This window comes from Malurus melanocephalus, unplaced genomic scaffold (genome assembly GCF_030028575.1).
Source record: "Malurus melanocephalus ecotype Western Australia unplaced genomic scaffold, MMel_1.1 scaffold_1425, whole genome shotgun sequence".
Lineage (NCBI taxonomy): Eukaryota > Metazoa > Chordata > Aves > Passeriformes > Maluridae > Malurus > Malurus melanocephalus.
Window position 1 is genome coordinate 12,586 of NW_026624657.1, and position 11,214 is coordinate 23,799.

Genomic DNA, 11,214 nt, shown 5'->3' on the forward strand with positions numbered 1-11,214 from the left:
ACGTTTTAAGGCGAAACACACCCTTTTGTTAGCATTTGAAGTAAAAAACCCCAAAATACAGGGGTTTTGGCAGTTGYCCTCCACCATTTCCCATGGGGAGGGACAAAACCAGGGAGAAATCATCTTTCAAGCAACAATACTGAGTTTCCTTCCACCCAGGCGAATCTTGAGGATCGCCGTTCAATTTGGGGTGAAATCTTGCATTTTTTAAACTGATTTTTTTTCCCCATTTTTTACCAACTCCGTGCCAAAACGCCTTGGAAAAGCTTTACTCTCAGCAGCCTTTGCCCCAACTCCACATCGTGTCGGCCCTCAACAGAGTGGGTTGATTTTTTTCCCAGATTCAGCAGAGGTTTTAGCACATAAATTAAAGGATTTGGAGGAATTCCATCCCTTTTCCAGGAAGTTGTGTCCAGAGTCACCAAACAGCCACAGCATTGGGCCCAAACTTTGGGAATTCGGGCAATCCAACGAGTTGAGCACCAAACCCTCTCAGTATAGCAGAATTTGTGCTCGCTGATGATTTTCCTTCCCCCTCCATGCCAGTATCTATGCCTGTGAATGGCCTTTCTGGGGAAAAAAAAAATCCAAAAAAGCATCAAGTCCCGGGGTTGGGTTGGTTTTTCTTTGCACCAAGAAATCCAAGGGATGGACACGGCGGTGAAAACCCGCAGTCACATCTGAGCGTCGCGTGGGGAAAACTTTAGGCTTTTAGGTTTTTAGGCTTTCCCTAAAAACACTTTTGCTTACCAAAAAAATGCGGGGGAAAAGGGAAATAAAACCTGAAATGAAAGATTATTCTGGCCACAATATGTGCCTTGTAAACGTGTGTCCTTCACTTCGTGCGCTGCCGTGGGCAGCCGGGTCATCTGCCAGCGCCCCTGTTTGGCTTTTTTCTCACTGATTTCTTTTTCTTGCCTTTTGTTTTTTTGCATTTCGGGGGGAATTTTGTAACTGGTGCTGTCAATGGTTTGGGAGGTGCGGGAGGAGCTATTCCAGCGAGTCACTGTGGTCCAAACCAAGCTCAGCACCAGGCGCTGCTGGGAGGCCACCGGGCTCTTCCTCCAGCTCTTCCTCCTCCTCCTCCTCCTCCTCCATCTCATCCTCGTCCTCCTCATCCTCCTCCTCTTCCTCGGTGCCATCGAGGGAGTCGTCGTGGGCTGCCAGCATTGCCTGCTGCATGGCCATGGTGGCAGTGGCTGATGAGAGGGGCTGCAGGTTGTCCATGCTGAGYGAGCCTGCAATCACAAAATTACAGAAATAAGGACTCCCTGCTCACACAGAAAGGACAAAAGAAGTGCCTGAACCAAGAATAACTCAAGTGAAAAGCTTGGAGAGCACCCCAGAGGGCGTCCCACCTACCCCTGTCACTCCCAAAGGTTCAATCTTTCATTTTTCTACCTAATGCATCATTAAATAACAAGAAACCTTACTTTGGAGCAAGCAGATGCCCAGATTGGTTGGGCAGATCTTGTCTTCATCTTCTCTCAAGTCCTACCTTTCCTCCTCTTTATCTCCTCTGGTGTATGTTCATCTCAGCTCTCTTCATCTTCTCCATCTTCCTCCTCTGTTCTTTGTCCATCATCTCTCTTCCCACCTTATCCCATCTGCCCTCTGATCTTCATCTTTCCTCTTTATTTTCACCATCTGATTTCATCTTCTCTCTTCCCATTTTGTCTCATCTATCTTCTCACCTCCACCTTTTCCATGTCTCCTCTCCCCTGCACAGCCCCTCAGGAGATGTCCCAATCCCCCCGTTGTGGGTGATCACTGAGGGTTGTTCTGTGCCCCACTGCCAGTGCTCTCTGTGGCCAACTGGAAGCTCCTTCTTGCCTGGGCCACCTCGTGTTCCCCTTTTCTCCCGATTTTTCCTTTTTCCCTCTTTTGACCCTTTCCCTATTTCCTATTTCCGAAATGACCAATGAAGGCCATAATTTGRTGTCCTCCATTTCCTGGAAGGGCAGGGGTTTGTGTTTGCTCCTTACCATCAGGATTTGTCCCCGAATTGCCRCCCTGCTGCTGCAGGACCCCGGCTGCGATGGAGTTGGGCCAGAAGCGCTGCGTGGGCCGGTGCTGGGATTTGATTTTCTTGGCTTTGGGCGCTGGGTCCGGGTTGCTGGCGTCGAGCATGGGCTGCAGGATGCGCCGCCGGGCGTTGATGAACCTTTCCACAAAAAAGAGAAAATGGTGGAGTAACTGAAAGCTGGAATAACTTGGAATAACTGAGAGCTGGAATAACTTGGAATAACTGAGAGCTGGAATAACTTGGAATAACTGAGAGTTGGAATAACTGAGACTTGGAATTACTGAGAGTTGTTACCCTAATACCAAGCTAAAATAAAGGGCATCACAGCAAATCAATGTGTTGCAATATAATAATAATAACAACAATAATATTATTATAATAATTATAATAATAATAATTATTATTATAATGCAATATAATGCCATGTAATTTAATAATAAAGCAATATAATATAATATAATATAATATAATATAATATAATATAATATAATATAATATAATATAATATAATATAATATAATATTTTTACATATAATTTTAGAAAGCAGCTCCAATAATAAAAATAGTAATAATAATAATAATAATAATAATTTTAGAAAGCAGCTCCAATAATAATAGTAATAGTAAAAATAATAATAATTTTAGAAAGCAGCTCCATAGTTCAAAAATTATTTTTTTTTCAATTTTATTTGCTTCCGGGACGTTATAGGACCGCATTAATTCTCCCAGCTGAGTGGGAGAATGCTGCACATTGGATTTGCCAGGAGAGGGCACTGAGACCTTGCAAACCGGTGCTGGCATTAAACACAGCCGAGCTCATCTCCCAAAAATCACAGAGTGGTAAAATCCCAGCATGTGCTGAGTTGGAAAGACTCATCAGCATCATCCAACTCCTTGACTCTGTGCAGGACACCCCAGGAATCAGCCTTAACCCCAAGATAGCCCCAAAAAAAACATCACACAGCACCAAAACAGGGTGAAAAAGTCCTAAAGCCAGCAAAGACTGCATGGGTCACCAGTACGTGCTCACCAGTTGTTGACTTGCAACAGGGTCAGGTTGGTTTGGGCAGCAATTTGCCTCTTCTCATCCTCTGTGGGGTAGGGGTGCTGGAAAAAAGAGAGATGGGGGAGCAGAGTGACATCCCTGCATGCACAAAGCCATTCCCRAGTCAAAAATAATAAAAACCTGCCCTTTTAATTTTTTTTTTTATTTTCCCACCCTAAATTTGGTGGCTTCTTGCATTTGCAGAATGTAAGATTGAAGGGTGGCATCCAAGAGCATCAAGATTTCTCTAAGGTGCCCTTAGGGCTTTCCCAAGGCTTTCCATCAATGCTTTTCCTTGAAGGAAAATGTTTTGAGGGATTTTTTTTTTTAATTCTGGCAATTTCCCAGCGATGGTTGTTGGTAAATGTGGGATTTGGGCTTCAGAACCCACTGTGACTCACAATGCTTCAATAAAGCACTGGGAAACCACCAGCACTCAACTCCAGCTGTGCCAAAATGCTCTTTTCCAACCCCAGAAATGAAATTATCATCAAACCAGCCCCATGTGTCGCATTTTGGAGCCTCAAGTCAGTCACAATTCCCACAATTTGTTTTTCAGCTGTTAGCACCCAAAACAGTGATTTCCTCAACAAAACCACCCAAAGTCAGTGCAGGCTCSAGATTCACTCCCCACAGGGGCTTCCAGTGGTTAAAAATGGCACCTTTTTTTTGGGYAGAAATATCCCATTTTTGATATATTATTTGCAGCATTCTTTCTTCCTGCTGGTGCTCCAAAATAAAATGAGCATTTTTGGTTAAAAACCACATCACCTCTGACACCAGGTGGAGAAATCTTGTGGGGAAACCCAAATTTCCTCTGACCACGAGGACCAGAGGCTGAGGGCAAAGCCCCAACCATCCAGCAGAAGAAATCCATTTAGGAAATCTTGAACTATGGGGTTCTCCTGGAGTCTGGCAGAAAATTTCTTGGCAGTTTCTGGTTTTCTGCAGTTTCCAAGTCCTTTTTGTGCCAGCAAATCTGCCCTTCAGAAGATGCAGGACACAGCCAGGGATTGCAGCCTGACACAGCAACGCTTTTCTGCATTCTTCTTCATTGCAATAAATCCAGAATTTCCCATTTTTTTTAGTTTTTCCATTAAAAAAAAAAGGTTGGGAAGTTCCCAACCTGCTGCTGCTTCATGTCCTGGCTGATTTTTCCCCAAGTTGCTCCTCAGAGCTGTTCCCTTCTGCATTCCTGATGCCTTTGGGATCTCCCACTGCTCCATCTTCCTGTAGACCAAGCCTTTCCAATGAGTTTCCAAGTGTTTTTTTGGCTGAATGATGCAGGAAAAAATGTGGCATTTTTGGCTTTTTGCCCCTCTYCCAGCCCTGCTGATGAGAGAGAACTCTTCATGCATGAAAATATCCACTTTGCATCAAAGCTCCGTCTGCCTTCCATCTCCAAGCCCCCCAAACAGGGTGATCTTGCAATTCTGTGTTTTGGCTGATCACTGATTTTCTAAAACCCTACCTGTGAGGCAGCTTTCACATCCCAGCTTGCTGGAAAATAACCCTCAATTATCCATCTTCAAAAACTGTGGGAGTCTCCTTCTAGGTTTTTTTTCTTCTTCTTCCCTCAAGGAAATATTTTCCCACCCACAGTGACAACAGTCATTCCCAAAACACTCCCAAAATTCAAGCCACTCTGCACCTCCAAAAATACAAATTCAGCCCAGCCACCACCTGGACTTGAGAATTTTTGGATTTTTTTGTCCTTTTTTGCCAGTTTTCAGGGTGTTTCCAGCTCACCATGAGGTGCTGGAAGAGCCATGAGCGCATGATGTTGGTGGCGTGTTTGGGCAGCACGCCCCGTTTGTTCTTGGATTTCTTGTCCTCACCATCRAGGAGGGAGGTGAGATCCAGGTTCACCTGCCAGGGATAAAAAATGAGGAGAGAATCGGTTGAAAATCAYRATGGGARACSCAAAAAAAGAGCAAAACCAASCCAAAATGGGAGTGGGATGAGTGCAAAAAACTGGCATTTACAGGAGCATTCAAAACCCATTTCCTGCTCCACCAAATCTGTGTAAATGCAGATTTTTCTCCCATCTTTCTCTTATCTTTTATCTCAATTTTTTGTCAMTGCTTTTCAAGGGGTAATGGCACTGTGGGGGACTGTGATGACGACCAATTTCAATGTGTGGTTTAGGAAGAAAACACTTTTACCTTAAAAAATAAAGTAAAAAAAAACCCAAACCTCATCAAAAGATGATTTTCTCGACTGAAAGTTAAAACCCTGCCACTCTCTAATCCCTTTCAAGCCCACGTTCCTCACCCAGCTGATTTCCACCACCAGGAGCAAGGTGCCCATTGAGCCAAAATTTACTTTCCCCTTCCCCAGAAATTCAAAATCTTGCTGCAAGAGAAGTTTTAATGAGGATGCAGGAACCAAASTGAAATCTAAGCACTCGAGTTAAAAAGGGATTTTTCTTTTTTTTTTTCCTCAAGTCTTCATCAAAAACACTTCTCCTGGATGAATTAAACATCAGGCCAGCAGGTCCCTGTGATTCCCCTGGGCTGCAGCTGAATAAATCATGCCAGTGGCACAGGAARAGCATCCAAAGGTGCTTGTCCAGGCTCTCTCCCTGCCCCAATATTCCCTGTGCTCGTGTTTTTCCCACCACAGAGGGTTCTGCTGCAAGATTTAAACCTGCAGTGGAGAGATTTTATAGAAAGGAATTTTTTAAGCATTGCAYAGGCAAAAAAAAACCTGCCAAGGAGGTGGCACCCCTTTGAAAAATGGTGTTTTATTGATTGTTTTATAAGATGTTGCTGCAATTAAAATGAGGCATTTCGGAAATAATGGAGGTGAATTTTTGCTGCTCTGCCCTTGGGGAAGCAGTGCAACAGAAATTGATGGTTTTGGGTTTTTTTGTCCCAAATTCCTGGGGAATGGGGGTTAGAAAGAACTCACGGACAAGTGGTGCCAATAAATCCAGTTCTGCTCCAAATCACTGTCTTGCTGCAAGAATGCAGGGAGTGTTGCATAACTCATTGCAGTGCAAGGGAAATTTAAAAAAAGGCATAAAACCAGAGCAAATGGCTGAAAAATATCCCCAAATCTGGAAAGGAAGACCTAAAAATGAGCTTTTACCATGAGTGGTATGATTGTATTTCTGGACAGGCAATGCCAGTGATCCCAGATCTATAGTAGTAGTAATAATAATAATAATAATAATAATAATAATAATAATAATAATAATAATAGTGTAATTTCAGCAATATCTATCCCATCCTATCCTATCCTATCCTATCCTATCCTATCCTATCCTATCCTATCCTAATCCTAATCCTACCCTATCCTATATGTAATAAACAAATATTACAGAATATAGAACATGCAATATATACAATGCACAGTATTGTGTGCATAAATAAACATATAAATAAATAAAGCTTATAAAATAAAATGGAATAAGTATATACAATAAAACTGAATATGTTCTATCATACATCATAATATAAGAGATATTGTTAGATATTGTTATATACTGTACAAAATAATATTATGTGAATTGAGATTATATATTGGAATATTTTATAATAATAATACAAGTGTTGTTATGACTTCTTAGGTCATTGCTAGAATTTCTTAGGCACCTCAAACACATCAACGTTTCAGGGGAATTAAAAATTTAAGATACCCCAAGGGCTGAATGGATGGAAAAATTGGGGGATTCTGCGTGCAGGAGTGCAAAGTTTGGGGTGAAATGGGAATTGGAGGTGGGGAGGTCTCACCTGGGCATTGGGGATCTGCAGGGCACCAGGGGTGATGGCTTGGGCGAGGACCTGGCCCTGCGACGTCACCATGGTCACGGGCTGGTACAGCGCTCCACCTGGGGAACAAAACACACATGGGGGCACAAAAACCCCAAAACTCCACCTCCAGCCCCCCAGCCTGCCCCGTGAGCCCTACCTGGCACGGCGGGCGAGCTGCTGCCCGTGCTCATGGCCAGGTTGCCCGGGGGCAGAGTGGCCGCGGGCACCACGATGCCCGGCGCGGGGTTGGACGCCGGCGGCAGCGCGGCCGGAGAGCTCTGCAGCATCTCCTGCACAAAAACATGAAAATATTCATTCATTTGAACACGTTCAACAGTGAAAGTTTTATTTTTCCYCCTTACAATAAATATGCCCCATTGCCCATTTTTTTCCTATAGTGGTTCAACAGGAAAAACAGCAGTAAACCTTTGTTACAATCACAAAAATAGATGGAAAAATAAGGATTTATGCTCTGCAAAGCTCCCACTTAGGATCTTCCCCAAAATTTCTTTGTGCAGTCACTCTTTTCCATAAAAAAAAATAAAAGGGAAAAAAAAGAACATGAAAAACCAATAGGAATTTCTTGAATCTTTTTCTTTCCAAACATTTTTAATTTTTTGGTGCTTTGACTGGGACTGGATGATGCAGCCTTTGCTAAAATTGAGGATGAGCACCACAGTTTCCCTTTGCCACAACAGGAATAAAAAATGAAATTAATAATAAGACAATCCCATTAACCCCATTAGTAATAAGATAACCCCATTAATATCATTTCTTGTGGCTTTAAGCTAATTTCTTGCAAAAATGAACACTTTTTTAGCCAAAAGCTGTAATTTTACTTTAAGGAAAAGACCCCAAATTGGATGATTATTTGATAATTTATTGAAGTATTTAAATGATTATTTGAGTATTTAATGTGACATTTTGRAAAGGGAGGAGTGCCACAATTGAGGCCACAGGGGAATACGGAGCAATGTACCCCAAGCTTCCACACGGGCAGGATTTTACAATAATATTGAAAATATTGATAAAATGATCATTTTAAAATCAGCCCAAAATAACTATATCTCTAATTCACCTAACTGCAATGGAAATAAATGAAATAAATGAAATAAATGAAATAAATTAAATAAAACTGTMTTTATTTAKTCTGCCTCTGTACTGACTTTCCCATTCTGCATCACTTCCTTGATGTCCAGCTGGTTCTCCAGTGTTGAACACAATGTCAATAAAGGGGATTTTTTTCACCCTTTTATTCATTTTTTTCCTACATTTTGATGCATTTCTTCAATAGTCCTATTATTTAGGTTAAGAAAAGAGTATTTCCCTGGATTAATGATGTTGGACCCAATGCCTCTGCCACATTACTTTTGTTATTTTTGTCATCTGGAAATTTCGCTGCAATCGCTGTGAATTTTTCCTTCRCTTCCCAGACATTCCTTCTCACAGCTGAATTAATTTAAAAAATGCAAATATGGCTGTAAAATACTTGTACATTTTTTTTTTTAACATTCCTTCCCCACCTCCAATCTTCTGGGGTTTTCAGTTTGARAAATTAGTATTTCTCAGGATACAGAGAGCAAAAATCAGTCTCTTTTTGCACACTCTTGGATTTGGCCCCGGCCAAGCATCCAAAAACAAAACCACGGTGGAAATATTCATAAAACACCAGGAGAACACCAAAAWGCAGCCAGGTGCAATCAGAAGTTGGGAGCAGCTTGAAGACCTCCAGCTTTGCCTTGTTTTTCCATGATTTTTCCTTAAAAAAGGGCATCCAGAACAGCATTTTTTTTTAAGAATTGACTTGGAATATCAGAAAACGGGAACAAGACGCTGCTGTTTCCAGATACAGAGGTCAAAGCTGTTTTCCACAGTATTTTGGGATGAAAAAATTGGTTTTGTGTTGTGGAGGAAAGCTCTCCCAAAACTCTCCCATCCCAGTGCTGTCCAAAAAGGCAGAATATTGGTAATTATTAGAAAGAGCTGTTAAAGGAATTCATGGTCTTTCTGCAACRAAACTGAGAAGCCAAAGTGACCTGATGGAAGTGGAGGCTCTGCCTTCAAATAAATATAGAAAGATATCTCCAAGAAGATTTTTAAAAAAAATTATTTTTTGCATACCAATTGCCTCAGATTGTAAATGTCAGCCAAATTCGATTACGCTYGGCAGTTTTGCTGCAGCAGAAAATATTTTATATATTTTATATTTTGAGAGTCAAGGAAGTTCATAGAATCCTGGAATGGTTTGGGTTGGAGGGGTCATTAAAACTCATCTTTTTCCATACCCTGACAAGGGCAGGGAYATTTCCCAYTGTYCCAGGGTGCTCCAAATCCTGTCCAGCCTGGCYTTGGRCACTGCCAGGGATYCARGGGCACCCAAATTGCTCTGGGCAYCCTGKGCTTGGTGCTGCTGAAACRCTTTTGGCAAYTTTGAAATCAGAGCRTGACAAAAAACGCATCACTAGGTGTCTCTGCAGACCCACATCTCAGCCCTGACCAACAGCAAAATGTGATTTCTCCAAATTAAAATCATTTCTGAGAAGAAAAATACCTATGGCATTGCAGAAAAAAAAAAAATCTTTTTTACAATAAAGCAAATGGAAGCTCCAAAATCTGAGCGAGTGCTGAATTTCCCTGCTGCTGTCCTTCCCTCGTGCTGGGTGACACAGACATTTCTTTTTGGGCRCTGCAGAAAGTGTGAAAACGTCTGTGTCATCTTGACTCTGAAAATGATTCGTGCTGGGGGAAATTGGGATGAGTTGGAGGAAAAAAAAAAAGAAACCCATGGGTTTGCCAAACTCAGAATCAYGGAAAACGATTCACAAGGATCCTCYGTGAATGGATGGTGGATGGGGAGGAGAAAAAAGTTGGCTTTAAATAACAGAGAAATCCAGGCTTGTTCACAGGGATAATTAAGGGATAAATTAAGATCTCTGTAGAGAAGCTGCATTGAGTTCTGTTGGTGATTGACATATGGATTTTGTTTTGGAGTTTTTGGTATGTAAAGTTGTTTATTGTAAAGAAGTTTTGTATTTTATAACAATTTAAATAATTAATTATTAGTTTTTATTTGTGCGTAATGTATAGGATGGGTAAAGTTTGGGTTAAAAGATGGGTTTTGTGGCTTTTTTTTTGTTGTTTTTAATATAATTTTATTTTTTAATATAATCAATAATTAAGTTTTATTTGTATATAATGTATAGGGTTTTTGTGGGTTTTTTTTGTTTGTTTTTTGAATATGATTTTGGTTTTTTAATATAATTAACAATTAGGTTTTATCTGTATATAATATATAGGATGGGTAAAGTTTGGGGGTTTTTTGTGATTTTTTGGGGGTTTTTTTAATGGTTTTTAGTTTTTTGTAAATTCACTTTTTTGAATTTAATTGCAATTATTTTCTCAAAGTTTTTCTGTTCACCAAAGGAAATAGATTTTTGTTTTCTGAGCATTCCCATAGAGTTCCACCAAACCAGTCCAGCTCCAACCAGCAGCAGCTGATGGAAAGTTGGAACAAGATGGGCTCTGAGGTCCCTCCCAACCCCCACCATTCTGTGATTCYGTAATTTGAGAAGAAGAAATGCTGAGAAATACAAAATTTGATTCAATTTCAATGGCCCTGGCGGTGCTGTGGTTCCCAGTGGGATTGGCCTTGCAACTGTTTTTTTTCTTGCAAGGGGAGAGCAGTGAGGACCCTTTGGATGTCAAAGGAAAATAAAAATGAGGAGTTGAGTTAAATTTGTTTCCTCCCTCCACCAAGAAAGAAGGAGCTCCCCTCTCCCATCCTGGTTGGAAAAAGCTGAAAAGAAAATATTCATTAAATAAAAGGAGGGGCTAAAAAGGGCCAAGAAAGAAGGAGGTCCCCTCTCCCATCATGGTCGAAAAAAGCTAAAAAAAAAAAAAAAATTCATTTTGACAGGTCAAGACAGGGTTTCCCCAGTTTTGGTTGACATCCTTGTTGCTGTGTATTCATAATTTTTTAACCTAAAAAACAACTTTGCCAAAAATGAAATATTTCACTCCATGACAACCTTGGTGTATCTCCTCACCCAATGGTTGACACTCCACCCAATGGTTTGGAAGGAATGGTTTCCTTCCAAACCCTAAGAAAACCTATTTGCTGAGAAACTTCCTTCATGGATACAAATTACAAATCATTATTTAGGATTTTTTAAAATCCTAAATTCATGTCCCATTTGCTCCTGCACCTCCCCTCAGCATGAAGGCCAATAATGAGAGAAACCCTCCCATTTGCCATTTTTTAAACATTGATCCTGGGATTTTTTCCAGCTCTCTGAACTGTCCTCAGCCTCTCAAACCCAACTGATGGATACAGAGTATTTCCACCTTATTTTTTTAAGCCTTATCCATGCAAAATCGAGAGCACT

At 41.1% G+C, this 11,214-nt stretch overlaps 1 protein-coding gene across 1 annotated transcript in view; it reads right to left on the minus strand.

Moving 5' to 3' along the window:
- Positions 1-585: 585 nt before the first annotated feature.
- The window catches only part of PKNOX2 (PBX/knotted 1 homeobox 2), a 24,651-nt gene continuing 14,022 nt past the window's right edge, over positions 586-11,214 (minus strand). Inside the window, exons 4-9 of the mRNA XM_057387894.1 lie at positions 6,987-7,119; positions 6,809-6,906; positions 4,821-4,940; positions 3,057-3,133; positions 1,986-2,164; positions 586-1,238 (exon numbers count right to left, since the gene is read on the minus strand). Coding sequence (XP_057243877.1) covers positions 991-1,238; positions 1,986-2,164; positions 3,057-3,133; positions 4,821-4,940; positions 6,809-6,906; positions 6,987-7,119 — 855 coding nt within the window. The 3' untranslated portion in view covers positions 586-990. The remainder of the gene's footprint in view (positions 1,239-1,985; positions 2,165-3,056; positions 3,134-4,820; positions 4,941-6,808; positions 6,907-6,986; positions 7,120-11,214) is intronic.